The sequence below is a fragment of the Macaca fascicularis genome, chromosome 14, assembly GCF_037993035.2.
Source record: "Macaca fascicularis isolate 582-1 chromosome 14, T2T-MFA8v1.1".
Classification (NCBI taxonomy): Eukaryota; Metazoa; Chordata; class Mammalia; order Primates; family Cercopithecidae; genus Macaca; species Macaca fascicularis.
The window spans coordinates 9,668,804-9,690,513 of NC_088388.1; the positions used below are offsets into that span (position 1 = coordinate 9,668,804).

At 55.9% G+C, this 21,710-nt stretch overlaps 1 protein-coding gene across 42 annotated transcripts in view; it reads left to right on the forward strand.

Annotated features, from left to right (window-relative positions):
• Positions 1–2,301: 2,301 nt before the first annotated feature.
• Positions 2,302–21,710, forward strand: part of NRXN2 (neurexin 2) — a 117,810-nt gene continuing 98,401 nt past the window's right edge. For all 42 annotated transcript variants that reach the window (XM_005577384.5, XM_005577395.5, XM_005577393.5 and 39 more), the window contains exons 1-2: positions 2,302–2,530; positions 12,019–12,995. In XM_005577384.5, the coding sequence (XP_005577441.3) occupies positions 12,263–12,995 (733 nt within the window). In that variant the 5' untranslated portion in view covers positions 2,302–2,530; positions 12,019–12,262. The remainder of the gene's footprint in view (positions 2,531–12,018; positions 12,996–21,710) is intronic.

Consider the following 21,710-nt stretch of genomic DNA (forward strand, 5'->3'; position numbering starts at 1 on the left):
TAGCGGTTTTCGTGGTTGCATGTGTCTGAATTTGGTGTCTGAGCTTCATGTTGTATGTGTCTGTGTGTGCACAGACATGCATGCTGTATCTGCTGTGTTTCCCCTCCCCCATGTGTCCCCACTGGCCTTTGCACATGGGAGAAGGGCATGTGCTCAGCATATCACTCAACTGTCCACATCGGGTGGGTGCCTGTGTGCGGTGTGTGAGTACGGGGTGTGTCTTGAAGTGGCAGGTCCCAAATGCTTAGGCAATCTGAACCTTGGACCTTGCAGAAAGGAGAGATGTCCCTGTAGGTGGGAGGGGCAGGGAGGTGCAGCAGCTGCCCAGTGACCTTTTCTGCCCTTGATGGGCAAAGCTGGGGGTGGGGACAGGAGACAAGTGCTCATACTTACCTCCCTCCCTGCCCAGACTCCTCTGTAAGAGTCTGAGTCTGTCTGTCTATGCCCTGATGCCTGGATGGACAAGGTGTGTGTGTGTGTGTGTGTGTGTGTGTGTGTGTATGTGTCTGAGTGAGTGTGAGGAGGCTGCAGGAAGAGGAACAGTGGGGGATGGGCAGGAAAGTGGGCTGTGGGGTCAGAGAGGCGATTTCACATTCATAGGCCCTGACTCAGCAGTTCCATTCTCTGGCTCCTTCAGTGGCTTTGGTGGGGATGCCCTGAGGGTCTCTCCAAGGTCAGAGTGGGCCCTAAGTCTGGGACCTGGCTTAGGGATCACCCTGCTCGACTCCTAGGAAACACTCCTTGCAGCCTGGGTCCCCCTCTTACCCCGTCACAGGCTGGGGAAGGAGGTTCCCTTTGGGGGACTGGTGTCCGTGTTAAGCCACTCGGTAACTGACCACTCTTTTCAAAGTGTCTGGGCAGGGGTCCAGGATGACTGTGGGCAGGTCTCCTGGGTGCACCTGTTCTGGGCATGCATTAATTGCCTGGTGTGGGTACCTGTGTGCACAAGTGTGTGTATTCTTGGGCAGTATATGCTTCCTGTGGGTGTTACCATGGTGGGGCATTTCTGCAGTGCTCTTGTGTGTCTCTGGGAATGCCCAGTGTTCACAGCTAGGTGTGCATGGCTGTGAGTGCCCGATGTGCATGCATTGGTGGTTGAATGTAAGTGTTCTTGCATGTTGCCTCTGGCTAAGGAAGTGCCAACTACCACCAGCTGTGCATATCACAGACCCTGCAACAGAAATCAGGGTCCTGGAGTGAGCTGGCAGAATGGTCTGGCACGTGTGCGCGCACACACACACGCACACACACACACTCTCTGTCTCATTCAGCAGCCCAGTGACCAGCCTCCGGGTACACACACTAGGTGCCAGTGTGTGTACACTTTTATTGGCGGAGTGAGTGAAGGGCGTCCCCCAGTCCCCCACGCTCGTACAGATGCACAGTCATGCATTTACCCTTACAGGAGAGACCTGCGCCCCCCAACACCACTCTAACTCTGAAACTCATGGATGGGAGGAGGAGAACAGAGAAGGGGGCTGCTGCCAGGTGACCTCAGTCACCAGGCATGTGCAGCCGCAATCCTGCCCCCACACCTACTCGTACCCCAGTCCAGGGTTCCAGGCAGAACTTAGAGTTTGGCCTCAAACTCTGGGATTCCCATGAGGCAGGACTGGGAAACCCCCAAGTCCTAGGTCTACCCTGCCCCCATCTCTGCCTTTCCTTCCCCCACTGTCTCCGTCTTTATCCCAGCAAAGCCCCTTCCTCTTCAGTGCTGGGGGCTCCAAGCCAGGGGCCCTCCGGACGGTGGGAGGCGGGGGCCAGGCTACCGGCTGGAAAAAGCCCCCAGCAGCCGTGGACCCACCGGGTTCCCCTTCTCTAGTCTCCTCGAAGCCCGGGCCCGCCCCTGAGCATAGCCGGCAGAGGGCGCTGCGGCCCAGGCCCCGCACCAGCCCTGCTCCCGCGGCGCCCCAAGTCGGGGTCCACAGCCTCTCCTTCGGCTCGTCCCAGCCCCTGCGCTGCGCGAAGACCCGCTGGCCGTTGCGGGAGGGTGCGGGACCCAAGGCCCCGAACCAAGGGGCAAGGGGCGAGGGTGCCTGGGTTCCTGGAAAAGACACTGAGGCCGGGTTTGGGGTCCGCCTGGTTGGGGGCCCGGGCGCCCCAGAACCTCGAGAGGCTGGGAGGAGCGCGGCTCCCGCGGAGCCGGGACGCCTGGGTCCCGCGCGGGGGAGGGAGTGGGCCTGTGGAGCCGCCGGACTGACGGCTTCTGCGCCCTTGCATTGGCTGCACTGCACGTCCGTCAGCGCAGTGTGGTCCAATGCGCGCGTCTCGGGGGCGGGCACTGGTGCTGATGCTGCCGTCAGTCGGTGTTGCAGGGATGCGGCGGCGGGAGCAGCCGCCCTGACTCGCGGAGCATCCTCCTCGGAGAGGCACCGCGGCGGGGCGGGCGGGCGGGGACGCGGCGGGGAGTGAGAGAGGCGCGAGGCGGCAGACACCGCCAGCCCCGGCTCTGCCACCCGCCCGAGACGGAGACGGGGCGGCCCTGTGGCTCTGCTACCCACCCTCCAGCTTCTGGCGCCCCGAGAACCAGGTAAAAAGGAGGGGGGCTGCGGCGGAGACAGGCGGGGGGCGGGAGCCGATCGGGGGAGGGGAGCGGATCGGAGGGGGCGGGGGAGGCAGGACGGATGAATTGGGGGGCGGGGGCGCCGCGCTGAGAGGGCTGGCCGGGTGACAGAGAGGAGGCAAAGCTTCTGGGGGCTTGGGGGTCGGAGGCTCCTGTGGAAGGGGCACTGGCCCTGACAGCTGGGGAGAACGGGGAGGGGTGGGAGGGAGGGTCTTTGGGGGAAGGGATGGGGAGAGAAGGAGGGGCATCCAGAGGACTGTGAGGGGGTTCTAAAAGGGGGGTCCCCAGTCTGTGCTAGCCCCAGAGGCTGGAAGCAGCGCCGGGCCAGAGGGGCTGTTGTGTTCTGGAGGGTCTAACCAGCGAGAAACTGGGCTTCGTGGGAGGAGAGGAGAGGGGGCTGGAGAGGAGAGAGAAGTGGAGAGGGAAGGAAAGGGGCCAGGCCAAGGGCTTCGTCCTGAGAGGACCCACTGAGGACCAGGCTTTCCTGGGGGATGGGAGCCAAGGCGAGAAGAGGTTATTGGGAGAGGGCAGAGGGGAATGTGCCAAGGTGCTCCAGGCAGGGATGGGTCTGTGCTGGTGGAGAGCTGGGGAAGATGGGGTCTGAGGGAGAGGAGCGGAAGCTTGCGGGGGAAGGCTGGGGGTGATGAGAGAGGGAGACTGGGAAATCAGTAGGAGGGGGCTTTGCTGGGGTGGGAATGCACTGGGGGCGGTGACAGGGTTCTGGTCAGAGAGTGCTGCAGGGGGAGAGGAAGCTGCAGGGCCCTTGGCTTGCTCCCCCACCCCTAAAGAGGAAGGGACCATTTCTCATGTCCCAGCCTCCCCCCCCAGCTGAAGCAGCAGTCTTCCCTGGGGTCTTTGGGTTGGGGTATGAGCCTTTGAACCCTTGATGGGCTCTTGGGGCACAACTGGCTTTGGGGTGCTGTTGTCTCCTTTACTCTCAGCCCCCTCCTGAGTCTTGGGAGAGGGCATTCGATGCCTCATTGAGCTAGCAAGGGCTGGGAGGGGCTTTTTCATGGTGTCTGGAGGTGAAGGAGGAGGCTGTCCACCTGGAATAATGAAAGAGATTTTTAGGGGGTGGGTCTTGGGTCCCCAGTCCCTTGGCTGCCCTGGGGGCTTCCAGATAGCCCTGTTTTTGTATGTGTTGGCGGGTGGGCATCTCTCCTCTTCCATTCATTCTTATCCTTCCCTCTTGTCCACCCTCCCAGTGTCTGGGTGTTCCTTTTGGGGGAGGGTAGACATTAGGGTCTTACTTTCTCTGTCTTCTGCCAGAGAAGGAGAAAGAAAGAAGGGGGAGGGAAGGAGAAGGGGAGGGAGGTCTGTGGTCCACTAACTGTGAGGCCTTCTGTTTTGTGGGTGCTTCAGCCCCTCAGTCCCTAGCTCCTCTTGCTTCCAGGGATGGCTCCAGGGATACTGGCATCTGAGGTGTGGCTGGATCTTTTGGGAGACAGGGGAGAAGGGTGTGCTGGGGGCTCTCCATTCATGCTAGAGGAAGTATTCTCAGACCCATCCTGTCCTCAGATCCACAAGGGTGGGCGGGATGGATCAACCGGCCATGGCTGCTGGGCAGTTCTTTCCAGGAGCCTGGGCCTCTCCTGGCGTCTTGGCCTGGGTTGAATCCATATGACAGTGGAGTTCTGAGAGGAGGGACTGGGTGATTGAGTGGCTGGTGGGGACCCCTCTTTCCTTCCAGGCTCAGTCACTACCCAGGTCCAGCTGCTCCCTCCCGCCTGCCCTTGCCAGTGACACAGACACTCTGACAATGATACACAGGCTCAGTGGCACCCACCCAGACACACACCTACACAGGCACACACACCTGCGTACACAATACACCTCCTGGCAGCATACCGCCCACATTCTCCACCCAGAGAGGCTGCCACCTCATGCCTGCCTCCTTGAGACCTCCCCCAGGTGCCTTGCTGTCATGTACACAACACACACACATGGTCACTACGTGCCCCCAGAGCCCCAAGCGCCGCACTGCCAGCCCTCACCCTTGGATGCACACAGCCCCCATCCAACCACTCACCTCCCCAGGCTCACAGCCATTGCAGGCACACCTGTGCTTCTTCCTCATACACCTTCAGTCCCTGCAACACACCCTCTCCTTCTAGACACCCCATCCCTCCCAGGTCTTCACAGCACGTGTGCACACCCTCCTAGACACACCAGTCCCTGACCCCAGCAAGCTCATCCTGAAGTACCATGTGCATGTCTGTCTGGGTGCTGAGCACTTTGCCCCAGGCCTTTGTGTGTGTGCACGTGCGTGTGCACGTGCGTGTGCACACCAGCACACACTTGCTAATACACTTTATGCTGTGGCTCACCCCCTAAACCTCTCTTCTACTTTCTCTCTCACTCACTTATCTTTGTACCTTCGGCCCAGGGCCTCCTACCCCTCCTGGTCACAACCACGACCCTTCCTGGTGGAGTCCAGCCCCCAGCTATACCTGGCTGCCCTGGGAGCCTTCCCATTTCTAAGTGGCACCACCCCCCGCATCAGTCCACAGGCACAGGGGCCCCTACACCTGCCTGTGCACTGGAGACACTGTCCTTTCATTCGCAGCTCCCAAGTCCAGACCCCACGGGGATGCCCCGATTGTGTGTCCTCACCTGCCACCCACCCTGCTGCTCCATCTGTTGGTGCAGCTCCTCCACCCCTGCCCCTTCCACACTGACGGGCCTGTGGGTTCTCGGAGACTCATTCAACAAACAGTCTGGTGTACACCTTCAGGGGTGTGCGTGGCACTTTGTTAGCATTTACGAAGCTGCTTCCCTACTGCCACCACCGCTGTTTGGCATGGTGGGGTGAGGGTGAGGCTGGGACTCCGCTGTGGTCCTCAGTGAGCCTCAGTTTCCTCACCCGTGAAATGGGATCCTCATCCCTACCTAATGGGATGTTACGAGGACTCACTGAGAGGACAACGATGGCAATGACAGTAGTAACAAGAATATTTATTGTGTACCTACTGTGTGCCTGGCCCTGTGCGAAGCACGCTGTAAACCTTACTTTGATGTATTTGTCAGGCACATAGAAGGTCCCCATAAATGGTAGCTATTTTTATTGTCATTATCATAACCTTCCCTGCACACACACACGCACACACACACGCATACACACACCTGTCATAGATACCTTTAGGAACATTCCCAAGCACCTCGTGCTTACTCACAAGGCCGCCCCGGAAGCCATCTGTCCCCTCTGCATCACTGGGGTGCACCCACCCAGGCTGCTGTGCCGCAGCTGTGCACAGCATAGGTACGCTTGGTGCTTATCCCTCCCACCACCTACCTCCATGCTCCCATGTACCTGTCCTCTGGCCCCCACTGCACCGAGTCATTCCATTGCACCTCCATCCCCAGCCCACCTGCTTCCCCAGCTCCACAAAGTGGCAACAGCCTTGTCCTGTGCACCCTGAGCTACCAGCTCCTGGGCCCAGCCCGCTCCCTGCTTCTCTCCATGACACAGAGAGCTGCTTGGAGACCCGTGGACATGCTCACTCATGCCCAGCCCACCCTGGCATGGGACTCTGACTTATCTTTAGACCTGTTTGTTACTTCTCCTGCCCTCTGAGTCAGGACAATTGACCAGCAGAGTTGAGGAGGACACGAGGGATAGGGATTAGACAGAGCCAAATCTGAATCCCAGCTCCACCATTTACTATTTGTGGGACCTTGGGTGAGTCCCTTCTCCACTTTGAGTATCTATTTCCTCATCTGTAAAAGGAGCAGTGATAATACTTGTCTTGCTTACTTTTCTCACCAAACCCTGGTGAGGATCAAAGGAAACACTAGGCACTCAGTACTGCAAACTATAAAAGGCCGAGATGAGAGGTTTTAAAAATAATCATTAATACGACACACTTTTTTTTTTCACACGTTAGTCTATGCCAGGCACTGTACTAGGTGCTTTATGTATGTTAATTCTAATTTTGACAACACTATTACTATCTCTATTTTATTTTATTTTATTTTTTTTTTTTGAGACAGAGTCTTGCTCTGCCGCCCAGGCTGGAGTGCAGTGGCGTGATCTTGGCTCACTGCAAGCTCCGCCTCCCGGGTTCACGCCATTCTCCTGCCTCAGCCTCCCGAGTAGCTGGGACTACAGGCGCCCGCCACCTCGCCCGGCTAGTTTTTTTGTATTTTTTAGTAGAGACGGGGTTTCACTGTGTCAGCCAGGATGGTCTCGATCTCCTGACCTCGTGATCCGCCCATCTCGGCCTCCCAAAGTGCTGGGATTACAGGCTTGAGCCACCGCGCCCGGCCACTATCTCTATTTTATACATAAAGAAAGTGAAGCACAGAGAGGCTGAGTAACTTACCAAAGATCACACAGCTGGGTAGGGGTAGAGCTGGCATTTGAACCCAGGCTTTGGAGCCAGTGCCTCTAACCACTGTGCTGTCTTGTTTTTGCTGCTGCTGAGGTTATGGCTGGGTGTGGACAGGCATGGGGTCTTCCCTTTTTTTCTGCCAGATCATCATGGCTGGAAGGAAGGGGAGGTAGGAACTGTTCACTGTCTGCCAATCCTGCCTGGAGTTTCATGGGGGAGAAGGGACCCTCCAAAAAACACTCTGCACCTGAAAAGAACCTCAGGGGTCAAGCAGTCTGCTGTCCTCTTCCATATGATTCAAGAGCCTCCCCCACGCCGAGCCTCTCTGAGCAGCAGTCATCCGGTCTCACCTCAAACACCTCCACAGACGGGGAACTCACCGCCCCCCGAGGCAGCCTACTCCATTGTTGGATGCTTTAGATTGCCAGCCAGCAAGTTTCTCTTTAGCCTGAGCCAAAATCTCCCCCCGTAGCACGCACTTCTCCCACCTGTCCACGGGCTGCCTTCTGGGGCCACCAGAATGTGTGTAAACCCAGCTCTTCCTCCCTGGCGCCTGGAGGAGGCCCCTGCTGTCTCACTCCCAGCTGGCATGAGAGGATGCTGGCGTGAGGAGAGGAGAGCCAGAGGGAGGCCGGCATCCCCATGGCTGGAGGTGTGTGTATGGGCGTGTGTTTGTGTGTGTGGGCATTGACAGAGAGGGGGCTGTGTGGATGTGGGGAGAGGGCCCTTGGCCAGGGGCTCTGCTTGTGTGGGCATGGATCACTATTTGCATACATGCCCCTGGTGCTGTGGGGTGAGGCCTTTGGTCAGGCAGGAGGGAGGGCCCAGGTCTAGGTCAGCAAGTGCAATGGGAGGTGTCTGGAATGGAAGGCCAGCGACCTTGGTTCTAGTCTTGCTTTTCTGTGTGATCCCGGGCCAGCTCACTGCCCCTCCCTGGGACTCAGTTTCCACATCAGGAAAAAAGGAGAAGATGAACCCCATGAGCTCTGAGGTCTCTGTCTCCCAGTCCCAAGAGTGGGCTTTAGAGTGGGGCACCTGAGAGAGCTGTGTCCCCTGTGAAGGCCAGATCAGAGGAGGGTGGCTCTGACCCCCAGACACAGTGGTAAAAGAAATGCCTTGGAGCCCTCACACCCTTTACCTGCCCTGTGGCCTCAGGCAAGTGAATTCATCGTTCTAAGCTCAGCTTCCTGGTCTGTAAGCCAGAGTGACAAAATGACCTCCTAGAAGCTGAAGGATTGAATAAGACAGTGTACATGGGGTCCAGCCTGGTATCTGATGCAGACGGAGCCCAAAGCTTGCAGCCCAGAGGCTTCAGTGGCACTGACCTGGCCATGGGAAGATGAGGAGGAGGCCCTGGCCTAGGAGGACCCAGGAAGAGTTACCGGGAGAGGGTAATGTTGAGTTATCGGGAGAGGGTAATGTTGAGTTATCGGGAGAGGGTAATGTTGAGTTATCGGGAGAGGGTAATGTTGAGTTATCAGGAGAGGGTAATGTTGAGTTATTGGGAGAGGGTAATGTTGAGTTATTGGGAGAGGGTAATGTTGGGGAGAGGCAGCAGAAGTCCTGAGGGCAGCCTAGCCACTCCCTGCCCCATCCACTCCAGCTTGGGCACCACTGGCCCAAGGCTGCTGAGTCTATCTGTGGGCGGGGGCAGGGTGGGAGGCACTAGGGAGCTGACTGGGTGCAGAACCCCAGGATTACTCAGGAGGTCAGCTCCTCAGAGGTGTGGTGGCTCTGGGCCAGCAGTGGGTTGGGTGGCAGTGTGCACTGCACTGACGTCAGTGAGCAGGCAGGTACCCCAGGGCCACCCTGCAGTGTCCCTGCACTGGCAGTGGGCAATGGAAGAAGAAAAGTGGGCCCTGGGGGGGCAGTACTTGGACGCTGTGGGTGCAGGGGGGCTTCCTCTGCATTGCATAAACCTGGGGAAGAGCTGTTGCCTTGTACAACTCCAGGGGACACTGTTTACTTGATGTGGCCATGTGAGGCAATGGCCCTGGCCTGTGGGGAGACCTCTGGAGAAAGGGTTGCTGCTGAGTTCCAGGAGCTGAGGAAGGATGGAGCATCCCAGGGTAGCAGGAGCCCCCTGTGTTCTGGGAGAAGGGTGGGTTGGAGGCTGGGTCGGCTGCAGCCTGGGCCTGGGGCGGGAGAGGCGTGGGGAGGGGAAAGGCGAGGGAAAGAGCAGCACGTTTCCTGGACACTGAGTGTGGGAATGGAAAGGACCCAGGTGTCTGCTGGCTCACTCCTCCTGGGGCCATCTCTGCCTGGCAAGCGTGAAGCCAGGGCCTGTGGATCCCTGGGGAGAGAGGACTCAGGGAGTGCTGGGGCTTCCTCCTGGTCAGCCCCGCAGCCCCTGTGCCCCCAGCAGCCTGGCTGGCCTCTGCTGCAGAGCTGTGGGCTGCGGGGAGAATGAGTAATGAACCTTGAGGGGCCGCAGGCCCAGACCTTGCTTCTGACCCTCCCTGGAGGCACCGCATAAGCCCAGCCTCTGTCCCTGAACCGGCTCACAGAAGCCTGCCTGCACGGCACCCCTCCCACTCTCCCTCCACACGGACCAGTAGAACCTCTACCTCCTGGACTCTCACCCCCTTCACCTCCCTGCCCCTCCACCCAGATAACATTCCCTTTGGCTCTCAGGACCCAGGCATCTGCCTTCCAGCCTCTGACAGCCTCCCCACCATCTTTCACTCTATCTGTCCTCCCCCAACTTCCTGCCCCTAGCTTTTCCCACAGAACCCGTCTGCCATCTCCCTAAAGGGTGGTGGATGTGACCATGGCAGGGGGTCTGGGCTGGGGGTGAGGCAGATGAAAGAATCCCTCCTATTCTGAGCTTGGGGGTGAGTGGACAGCAGCACGAAATCCTATTCCCTCCGCCAGTGGAAATCGATAGCTAATTAATTCCCTCCCCAAAATAGTGTCCGGAGGTGGGGGTGGGTGCTGGGAGGGCAGCAGACAGAGGCTAGGCCAGGCCAGACTGAGATGGAGACCCTAGCAGGGAGGGAGGGAGGCACGCTGGTCACTCTTCTGGCCACAGGGCTGTCCCTTTGCTGAGGGTCTTTGGCTACCCCTTCTGGAAAAGAGGAAAAGCTTAGACCTTTCCCTCCCGCGACGCCTGAGGAGCCCCCTTCCCTGCCCTGGGCTGGGGATGCATGTGTGTGTGGGGGGGTGAGGGCGTCAATCAGGCTGGGAGCAGGTGCTGCATTTAATTTGATTGGCTAATTAGCCCGCACATGTTAATTATCTCCATTACCCAATGAGGAGAGGCAGTGGCAAAGCTATATATAACCTGACAGTGTTTGTAAGGAGTGGGGGCTGCTTGCCTGGATCTCCTCCCCACTGCCCAGGCAGAGGCAGTCCTTGGAGGGGTGCTGGGGCAGGACATTGGAGCCTTGTAGGATTGGGAGGGCAGCAGTCAGGAGTTGGATGGCAGGACCCAAGGGCTGAGCTTTACGGGCCTCTTGGAGATGGCTCCCCCAACGCTCCTGACTACCTTCTGAGGCCTTTTCTGTCCAATCTTCCTCTGCACAAGGGTTACTCTCCAGACGCCCCCTCGCTATGGCTTTTTAGGAGGTCCCTCGTTTCCATCCACATAGCTCTTTGGCTCCTCACTGCACCTCTGCAGCCTTCCCCTCCCAAAGTCAGCCTTCTCCTTATCTTCTGGTTCTCACCTCACTGAGTTACACCTGTGGCTGTCCTGTGCTTTTTCTATTTCCTGGGGATGCTGGAGTCAAGCAGACTTGGATCTGAGTCTCAGTTCCCTGCTGACTGGCCACGTGACCTTGGGCAAGTCCCCAGATCTCTTTACCTGGGTTTCCCCAGGGGTTAATGAGAATAATGGGACTTCTCAGAGTGATTATGTAAAATGACATTTGTAAAAATGCCCAGCACCCAGGGCACTGACAAATGCTGTTTGGATTTGGAATTTAATTTTCTCTGTCTTTTCTTTCATTTCTCCCCACTAGGCCACCTTTCTCCTCCATTACTCTTCCATCTCTGTCACTTTTCAGGCACTTCCTCTCCTTCCTCTTTCTCTCCCCTCTTGCTTCAGTCTTTCCCTGTCTTTTTCTAAACTCTAGCCCCTCCCTGCTTCTCTCCCAGGCTTCTCCCCACCTCCTTCCCTCCCTCCCTCCCCAAAATAAAATCAATGCAATATTCAGGAGGGTTGTTGGATATAAATAATTACGACTTGGAGTTTAACGAGATGCAAATTCCCCTCCCCGGCGTGGGGTATAAATTGCTCTCTGACAGCCCGTTACAAGGGTAATCATTTCAGAAAGGCAATTTTATGCAAATGAGCCTGCCTGCCTCCTGGTGGCTCCCCCAATCTTGGGTGGGGGGTGCGCAGAGGGAACTGAAGGGTGAAGAGAGCCCAGGTAGTGGGGCCAGTCCTGAGGCTGAGCACCGAGAACTGGAAGTTGAGGATGACAGACATTTAGCTTCAGAAAAGACCTGGGTTGATAAGCAGAGAGGCTGGGGCCTGGGAAGGGGCGAGCGTGGTTTTGGGGGAACTGAAGACACAGAATTGGATGCCAGTGTCCCTGCTAGGATAGAGAGGGCTTGGGGCCTGGATATCTGGGTCCTGGCTGGCTTCTCTCCCTTGCCCCCTTCCCAGTCTGGTTACCCTGTGATACCATTGACGAATTGGCATTTAATTAATCCCAATGAATTATTTAGCAACTTCATTATCCAGTATCAAGGGCTGATGAGAGGAACAGTGGCTGGAGGTGGGAGCCAGGCAAAGACGTTGGGCGGTTCAGAGAAGGGGCTGGGGTCACCAGGCCGAGGAGAGTGACTAGCCTCGCTCGAGGAGCTGGCCTTGGTCCTGACACCCAGGTCCTTTGAGAGGGTGAGGGCGCGGGCAGATGGGTTGGGCTCTTACAGGGCTGGAACGTGTCACCTCTCCCTGTCGACATCTCAAACCAATGCTGCCCCTAGTGCGTGCCATCTCTCCCAAGTGCTGGCCCCCGGAATCCGTGTCTCTTGCCTCGGAACCCTCTGCAGGTCAGGGCCTCTCTAAGTTATGTAGGGAAACAGTCTGGTGCCCGCTGATATGAGTGGGGAGCCCGGCACCGACAGCCCCTGTCGTTGGAGCCCCTCATTAACCCTTTCCTCTCTGTTCTCCCGCAGGCATCCCTCCCCACTCTTCCGTCGGAGCCCGCGGCGGGGGAGGGGCGCCGCCGCCGCCACCCGAGGGAAGCCGGCGCCTGGCCCTCTGCGCGCCTCGCCCCGCGGCCGGGCCCATGGCACTGTGAGCCGGCAAGAGAGCCCCGCTCGGCGCGGGGAGCTCCCGGCCCCCTCCCGCCCCATGCGCCCGCGGCTCTGAAGCCTGAGCGGGGGCCGGGGGCCGGGCGGGGCCGGGGCCGCCGGAGGCATGGCGCCCGGGAGTCGGTGGCGGCTGCCACCGCCGCCGCCGCTACTGCTGCTGCTGCTGCTGGCGCTGGCGGCGCGCGCGGACGGCCTGGAGTTCGGCGGCGGACCCGGGCAGTGGGCTCGCTACGCGCGCTGGGCGGGCGCGGCGAGCAGCGGCGAGCTTAGCTTCAGCCTGCGTACTAACGCCACGCGCGCGCTGCTGCTCTACCTGGATGACGGCGGCGACTGCGACTTCCTGGAGCTGCTGCTGGTAGACGGCCGCCTGCGGCTGCGCTTCACGCTTTCATGCGCCGAGCCGGCCACGCTGCAGCTGGACACGCCGGTGGCCGACGACCGCTGGCACATGGTGCTGCTGACCCGTGACGCGCGCCGCACGGCGCTGGCGGTGGACGGCGAGGCCCGCGCCGCGGAGGTGCGCTCCAAGCGGCGCGAGATGCAGGTGGCCAGCGACCTGTTCGTGGGAGGCATCCCGCCCGACGTGCGCCTCTCGGCGCTCACGCTGAGCACCGTCAAGTACGAGCCGCCCTTCCGCGGCCTCTTGGCCAACCTGAAACTGGGCGAGCGGCCCCCCGCGCTGCTGGGCAGCCAGGGCCTGCGCGGCGCCACCGCCGACCCGCTGTGCGCGCCCGCGCGCAACCCCTGCGCCAACGGCGGCCTCTGCACTGTGCTGGCCCCCGGCGAGGTGGGCTGCGACTGCAGCCACACGGGCTTCGGCGGCAAGTTCTGCAGCGAAGGTGAGCTCCGGGGAGCGGCCGCCTGGCGCCTGGGCGCGGGGGTGAGGGCCTGGGGCGCCCCGTGGGGGTCGGAGCCTGTGGGGGCTCCTGAGGCACGGGGGCTGGGCGCGAGGGCTTGTGAGTGGGTGCGAGCGCGCCAGGACTGCGAGGACGCGTGTCCGGGCGAGGGCGTGTGGGGTTGGCGGTGGGCGGGGCGAGCGGGCGTGGCCGGCGTGGGCGTGGTCAGCGTGAGTCCAGCGGCGACCTGTGGGCAGCCTGTGTGGCCAGGTTCTGAAGGGGCTGCTGAGGGTGGGGTGCACGAAGCCCTGTGGGCTTGGTGGGTGAGGGGCTGTGAGGCGCTGGTGAAGGCTTGTGGGTGGGGTCTGCGTGGACAGGGCTCATTAAAGGCAGTGGGCGGGGACCATGGGGCCCCTGGAGGACAGTGGGTGGGGCTTCTGCATAGAGCGGGACCTCGTATGAGGCCGTGAGGGGCTGTGGGTGGGGCCGGCGTGGAAAGGCCAGTGTGGGCAGGGCTTATAAGACAGGGGGCGGGACCTCGTGTGAGGCCATGAGGGGCTGTGAGTGGGGCCTGTGTGGAAGGCCAGTGTGGGCGGGGTCTATGAGACAGGGGGCGGAGCCTCATGTGAGACCGTGAGGGGCTGAGTGGGGCCTGTGTGGAAGGCCAGTGTGGGCGGGGCCTATGAGAAAGGGGGCGGGACCTCGTGTGAGACCGTGAGGGGCCATGAATAGGGCCTGTGTGGAAGGCCAGTGTGGTCAGGGCCTACGAGACAGGGCAGACCTTGTATGAGGCTGTGAGGGGCTGAGTGGGGTCTGTGTGGAAGGCCAGTGTGAGCGGGGCCTATTAGACAGGGGCCTGGGCCTCCTGTGAGATCATGAGGGGCTGAATGGGGCCTGTGTGGGCGGGGCCTATGAGACAGGGGGCGGGGCCCCGTGTGAAACCGTGAGGGGCTGAGTGGGGCCTGTGTGGAGAGGCCAGTGCGGGCGGGGCCTATGAGACAGGGGGCGGGGCCCCGTGTGAAACCATGAGGGGCTGAGTGGGGCCTGTGTGGAGAGGCCAGTGTGGGCAGGGCCTATGAGACAGGGGGCGGGGCCCCGTGTGAAACCGTGAGGGGCTGAGTGGGGCCTGTGTGGAGAGGCCAGTGTGGGCAGGGCCTATGAGACAGGGATCGGAGCCATGTGGTGGGGCCTTCGGGCAGGGGGGCATAGTCGACAGTGGGTCGCAGTCTTTGAAGGTCCTCGAGCGAAGGGCGGGAAGTGCGGCCTGTGCGGCCTGGACAAGCACCAAGGGATGAGGGCCTAGGTGTGAGGACGCTGAGTGTAGGGAGAAGGGCACAATAGCGATTCCAGGGCAGGCGAGGGAGAATGGGGATTGCGAAGCTGTGGCCAGGAAGGGAGGGCTTCTTTTTCACCACAGAATCCTCAGAGCGCCTTCAAAGAGTAAAGGGAAAACGGGGGAGAGGGTGGCTGAGGCTTCTCAGGCTCCTGACGAGGAGTGGACAGTTTGGGTGAGGGGCAGAGATGGCCAATAGTTTCTCTTGATGACAGACGGGGCGTGGAGCCACTGAGAGCGTCGGGTTTGGTGGGAGATTGCTGGGCTGGACAGGGCGAGGTGGGACCCTGGGCTGTGGGGCTGACTATGGAATGGCGCTTGGGAGAGAGGCTCAGCGGAGGGAGGGGTCCGGCCAAGACCGTGAAGTGGAGAAGTGCGGGCGGGCCCTGGGCTGAGCGGCCCGGGGCAGGGCTGTGGTGTCGGGGGCTGAGGGGAGGAGGCACTTGGAGGAGCCTCTTTCTTAAGGGTCTGGCTGGGCGGTGGGAAGGGGCTCCCCTATCAGGCTGGGGGCCGCGCATGCGCGTCTCTCCCCGCCCCTCGTCCCTGTTCTTCCAGCCCGTGTGTGCCTCAGGCCTGCCCTCCTCTCCCCTGGTCCCTCTAGAAGCTGTGGGCCACTCAGCGGTTGTGTGTGTGTGTTCGTCCTCCCAGGGGCAGAGGCTTTTGAGGGAGCGTGTGCATGTGCACGTGTGCGCCAGCAAAACGAAATGGCCCGGTACTGCTTTGGGGATAAGTGTCCTGTGGCTGTGTGCCTATGGGCAGCCATGGGAGGGGCCCAGCCTGCAGGTGTGGCCCTGGGTGTGGGAAGACTGCACTTGGGAGTGTCGTTTGCCTGCGTATCTGTAGTTGTGGTCGATGAATACATTCGAAAGTTCTGGGGATTGTTTTCTTGGGGTTATTGGTACAAGGTTGTGGGATACGTCATGAGGAACTGTGTATTAAGTTAAGCTGACACCTTCTCACCCTTTCTCCAAGGAGTTCAGGTGTTTCCTAAACTGTGAAATTCTGTGTCGGTGTGTGTTTGCCTGCGTGTAGAGGCCCGCGAGTCTGGCAGTGTGTATTTGACGTGTGAATGGGTCTGTTTGAATAGCAGTGTTTGCAGATAGGAGCCTAGTGCCTAGTAGAGTGAGTAGTTCCCAAGTATGATGCTCATGTGCCTGTGTTTTAATGCGAGGCTTCAGTAAGACAGCTGGAATGTATGAGGACTCTTTCTTTCCAGAACTTTAATTTGATCCTCTGGTTCCTCTACCCTTCCCCCAAAGCCCGCCTAGGAAAACAGGATGAACCATCCTCTAATTTGATGGAGGGAAAGCTTGAGCTGCAGGAGGTTAGGGTAACTGGTCCCTGGCCTCACTGTGGCTGAATTGGGCTTGGGTGTATGAAAAATGCAGCCAGAGGCACCTTGGTCAACCAGAGCCTTTGTATCCATTCCCTGAGAGGATTCATTGGCCAGAGGCTTCCAGTGAGGCAAACAAGTGCATGCTTCTGAATATGGGTTGTGTGGTTGTGTGTCTAAGATGTGTTTGAGTAACTGTGGGAGAGGGATGGATGTGTGTATAATATGGCTTGGTATCAGATGAATGTTTGTGTCAGCTGTGGTGAAGCTGTGAGAGATGGTTGAGTATGTGTGTCTGACCCATTGTGTGTGTGTGTGTGTGTGTGTGTGTGTGAGATTCATGTAAGAAAAGGGAACGTGAGCCGGGTGCGGTGGCTCACACCTGTAATCCCAGCACTTTGGAGGCTGAAGTGGGCAGATTACTTGAGGTCAGGAGTTCGAGACCAGCCTGGCCAACATGGTGAAACCCCGTGTCTACTAAAAATACAAAAATCAACCAGGCATGGTGGCAGGTGCTTGTAATCCCCACTACTTGGGAAGCTGAGGCAGGAGAATTGCTTGAACCTGGGAGGTGGAGGTTGCAGTGAGCTGGGATGACACCACTGCACTCTAGCCTGGGCGACAGAATGAGACTCTGTCTCAAAAAAAAAAAAAAAAAAAAAGGGAAAGTGAGATATAAGGTGGGTGCCAGCTGGTAGGGGCAGGGTTGCCTGTGCGTATGTCGTGTGTGTGTGATGTGTGTGTGTGGTATCTTTTGAGAGAGCAGTGCTTTGTGGTAAAGGGGGAGTGTTGTGTCTTTATTCATTTCTGTATTTCCAGCACCTAATCTGGTACCAGACACATAGTGGGTGTTTGATAAAGATTTGTGGAATGAATGGAGAGATGTTAATAAGTAATTGAGAGAATAAAGGCTTGGGGCAAAGCTGTACATACATATGAAAACATGTATGTATATATTTTCAGATATATGTTGTGGGTGGGCACGGGGGTTGTAGGCACTGATTGCATCTGGAGATGACAGGCACAGCAACAACCCTACTGATTCCCTTCTTTTCTCTCCCCACTCTGCAACCTCATTTCTTCTTCAATTTGTTCCTTATTTCCTGGGTAGCTTTTATAATATCCTGTGCTCATTATACTTCGAGTACTTTCTCATCCAGTCAAGGAGGAAAGACATGGCCTCCAATGGTTGGGTACTGGGGTGAGGAAGGAAGACTTTAAGGGGAGCAGGCCTGGCTCCTGATCTCTGAGACAACTCTAGGGGTCAGAATCCCCAGGCCTCCTTGGAGTTATAATCACTTTATCATCTGTTGTGAGTGGTTCCCAACTCTTTCTGAGACTGAGGACTTTTTTGTTTGTTTGTTTGTTTGTTTTTTGAGACAGAGTCTCGCTCTGTGCCCAGGCTGGAGTGCAATGGCACGAGCTCAGCTCACTGCAATCTCTGCCTCCTAGGCTCAAGCGATTATCCTGCCTCAGCCTCCCCAGTAGCTGGGATTACAGGCACCTGCCACTATGCCCAACTAATTTTTGTATTTTTAGCAGAGATGGGTTTTCACCATGTTGGTCAGGCTGGTCTCGAACTCCCGACCTCAGGTGATCTGCTCGCCTTCGCCTCTCGAAGTGCTGGGATTACAGGCGTGAGCCACCGCGCCTGGCCCACTGAGGACATTTTTAAAAGTCAGTAATTCACAGTACCCCTTCCAAAGTAGTTATTATTTTTATATCTGTTTAGTGTGAGTATAAATGACTCAAAGCTACTGTGAATTTGGAAAAGCTTTTAGATGACTTTGATGTTATATTTGCCATTGTGGTTAATAAAATATACATTAGAAAAATGGTTTTAGCTTTATATGCAAGATGTTTCAATCTGCCTTCAGATGTTTGGTGTGCATACGGATTTGTGTATCCTTTGGAATCCCTCCTGCTCTCCCAGGGTCTGGGCTTACTCATTCATGGAGAACCTCCATGCTAGGAAATTTGCATTCTCTCTCTCTCTCTCAGGGATCTGGCCACACATAATTGAAGACAGAGCTCAGTAGGAGTGGCTGAGAGTCTGTCTACTGTTGCTGATTATCTGCCAAAGCTGGGATAGAGTAGACTGGGATCTTGCAATTATTTGCATGTCAGTGCTTCCTCATGTCACCTGTGTGTGTGGAGAAGGGGCTGAAAAGGGATCAAAGAAGAAGGGATGTGCAGGCATGTGTGTGAGACCTCAGGTGGAATGATGGTGCAGGTGTTTAGAACAGCGTGTCAGGTATATACGATTTGCTCAGGAGAGAAATAGGAAACTAGTTGTAATGTGTGTGCTTGCAGGGAGGTAGACACACATGTCTCATGGGTTTTGTGTTAGTGATTTAATTCAACAGGTAGTTATCAAGGCCTCCTTTGTGATAGACTGTGTTGGAGGCTACAGTGGGGTCAGAGATGAATAAAATGACTCTGTGCTCTAGGAGTTGACTGTTTTTTTTTTTTTTGAGGTGGAATTTCGCTCTTGTTGCCCAGGCTGGAGTGCAATGGCACAATCTTGGCTCACTGAAACCTCTGCCTTCTGGGTTCAAGCAAAGCAATTCTCCTGCCTCAGCCTCCCAAGTAGCTGGGATTGTAGGCATGCACCACCACGCCCGGCTAATTTTGCATTCTTAGTAGAGACGGGGTTTCTCCATGTTGGTCAGGCTGGTCTCAAACTCCCGGCCTCAGGTGATCCGCCTGCCTCGGCCTCCCAAAGTGTTGGGATTGTAGGCGTGAGCCACTGCACCTGGTCTGGGAGTTATTAAATTAGGGAAGCAGATATTATGAAATTGAGGAAGCAGATAAAAAAGCTGTCCAGTGTAGTGTGAAGAGATTCCGCCTCCAGACTGCCCAGGCAGTGACTTTATGCTTAAACTCTCTTTGCCCCCATTTCCTTATCTATAAATGAAGATAATAATGGTACCTACCTTATAGAGTTATCGTGAAAATTAAATTAGCTAGTTTGTGTAAAGTGCTTAGAACAGTGCCTGGCACGTAGAAAATGCTCAATACATAATAGCAAAAAAACAAACAAAAAAAAAAAACAAAAAAAACAACACAATAATGTGTGGCCCAGAGATGCAGTAAAGCAGTGTGGCTTAGTGATTAAACCATAGACTTCTGTGGCTCTGGTCTTGGTTTAAATCTGTTTTCTCTACTCCCTAGGCCTGTGACATTAGGTGAGTACCTAACCTTTACAGTCATTTTTCTTTATGTATAAAATGGTGATACGTGACTGGGTGTGGTGGCTCACGCCTGTAATCCCAGCACTTTGGGAGGCCAAGGTGGATGGATCATGTGAGGTCAGGAGTTCAAAACCAGCCTGGCCCACATGGTGAAACCCCGTCTCTACTAAAAATATAAAACAGTTGGCCGGGCATGGTGGCGCACGCCTGTAATCCCAGCTACTTGGGAGGCTGAGACAGGAGAACTACTTGAACCCAGGAGGTGGAGGTTGCAGTGAGCTGAGGTTGCGCCACTGCACTCCAACCTGGCCGACACAGCAAGGCTCCATCTCAAAAAAAAAAAAAAAAAATGGGGATACACACGCTTATCTCATAGGTTTGTTGTAAGAATTAAATTAGCATCTGCTATATAAAATTAGTGATGAGTAAATGGTAGCTATTATTACAAGCAAAGTGCAGGGGAGAGTTTATAAGTTGAGGGGATCAGTAATAGATTTATGAAAGACATGCTGTTTGCAATTGACCTCGAACACTGATTAATAAACTTGATTGGGAGAGGTCATTTGAAGCAAAGGAGCTGGTATGAGCAAAGGCATGGACGCGGGGAAATGTACATCATATCTGTAGAGGGCACCAAGACGTATAGGGAGAATAGTAGAACCTAAAGCAGGAGAAGCAGGTTGAGACCAGGTCTTGATGATCTGGCTTAAATTATTTAACTCATATTGAATGCTGACTGGGTACAGTGTACTGGCAAATGGAGCCACAAAAGAATTTTGAGGAGGGAAATGGATAAGATAAGAGCTGTACTTAGGGAGCTGGGAGTGAAGTGCAAAGGGATTATAGAAGACAGAGTTATGTAGTGAAGAAATCAGTTGGGAGATAGGTCACACAAGAGATATTGAGGACCTGAGCCTTGGTTGTCTTGGGGAGTGGCGAGGAAGGGTGGTGGCAGTTGTGGTGGCAGTGATTGAAGGCCATTGCTGAGCCTGAAACTGTAGGATTCTTCCTCTTGGATGTGGAGTGGGAGGAGAGGGGTCAGAGATGATGAAGTTTCAGGTCTGCACGGTTGGAAGTTTGGTGGAGGGGTGAGAGGAAAGGGGAGTGCCAGGAAGGGGAGCAGGCTTGGCACAATAGATCATGCTTGTGTTAAGTGGTGGTGCCTCTTGACATTCCAGGTGATTGGGAATGTGGGACCAGAGCTTTGAGTTGAAGCTGGGGCTGCAGATGGAGCTGTGTGTGTGTAGAGATAGTATTTGAAGCTCTGAGATCAGATGAAGTGGCCAAGGAGAAGGTGAGGAAAATTGAGCAGAAGACTTCAGCGGCGCCGACAGCTGGGAGAAGGAGGAAGAGTAGTAGTGGCCGCAGACCCAGCAATTTGAACACAGAGAATTGGATCGGAAGGTTAAGGGAGGAGAGGGGGAGACTCGCAGCTGTTGAGCATTTGCTGGGTGTCTTAGATGTTTTATCCCATTTAGTCCTCATGATCACCACATGAGGATAACTTTCTCCATTTTACAGAGGGTCAAAGAGAGGCTCAGAGATGTAAGAGTTGGGATCTGAGCCCTGAGCTGACTCAAGAACCTGTTGCTCCCTACCTGTCTCCATGCTACCTCCGGAAAGGAGAGCTGGTCAGTTTGATTACCTGCATTTGGTTTATTGGGGCTATTTAGGGACAAGTTTTTTTTTTTTTTGAGACAGAGTCTCGCTTTGTCGCCCAGGTTAGAGTGCAATGACGTGATCTCGGCTCACTGCCAGCTCCACTTCCCGGGTTCATGTCATTCTCCTGCCTCAGCCTCCCGAGTAACTGGGACTATAGGCGCCCGCCACCACGCCCGGCTAATTTTTGTATTTTTAGTAGAGACGGGATTTCACCATGTTAGCCAGGATAGTCTCGATCTCTTGACCTTGTGATCCGCCCGCCTTGGCTTCCTAAAGTGCTGGGATTACAGGCGTGAGCCACCGAGCCCAGCCTAGGGACAAGGTTTTATCAGAAACCAGTAACTACCCTAAATTCCTTGGGCCACAGCTTCTTCCTTAAGCCAGTGTATGCTGAGGGTGTTCCTGTATTTATCGGTCAGCTGTCCCAGCACAGAGAAAGGACGATAGAGATAGATCAGGAAAATCTCAGTTTTCCAAGCCCTTGGAGAGGAACCCATCCCAGAGAGCAGGGCATTATCCTATTAAAACACACAGCTAAGCCACATTTAACACATTTCAGATGGAAATCTCTTCACAATGTGTTACACACCTCTCTGCCTCCCTAAGCATAATAGCTGGAACGTGATTTAACTTTTTGCAGATGACTCAGGGTGGTCGTGATTCCCCTCAGGTATTACATCAAACTGTTATGCAGTGGTTCCTTCACTGAGGTTTGTCCCTGCCTGAGATGATGCCTGACTGCTGTATTTCTGAATTCTTATATTAGCTTTTTCTAGTTTTTCCATCTCTACCCTTAGGAGGAGTTGTCAGTTAGCAACTGACACCTCTCTCTCTCTCTCTCTCTCTCTCTCTCTCTCTCTCTGTGTGTGTGTGTGTGAATGTGGAAATCAGCATTCCTAAGCTAGGAATTGCTGTTAGAATTGTGTGTCACTAACAGTAGGTGGACTCTGGCTAGGGCCTGAGAGGCCCTATGAGAAAATAACAGTTCTTTTTTTCATTTTTGTAGAAGTAGCTTTATTAAGGATGCAGCTTTACAGCTCCATGACTCCTTCTATAGAGCAAGGCTACCTTCTAGGCAGTGTGTGTAGAGTAGCCAGAAAATAACAGTTCTTAATTGCCCAGGTGTTAGATATATGTTTTGGTTGTTTAGAGCCTTTTCTTTTCCCTTTTGTTCTGGTCTTCATCACTGTCCTTGA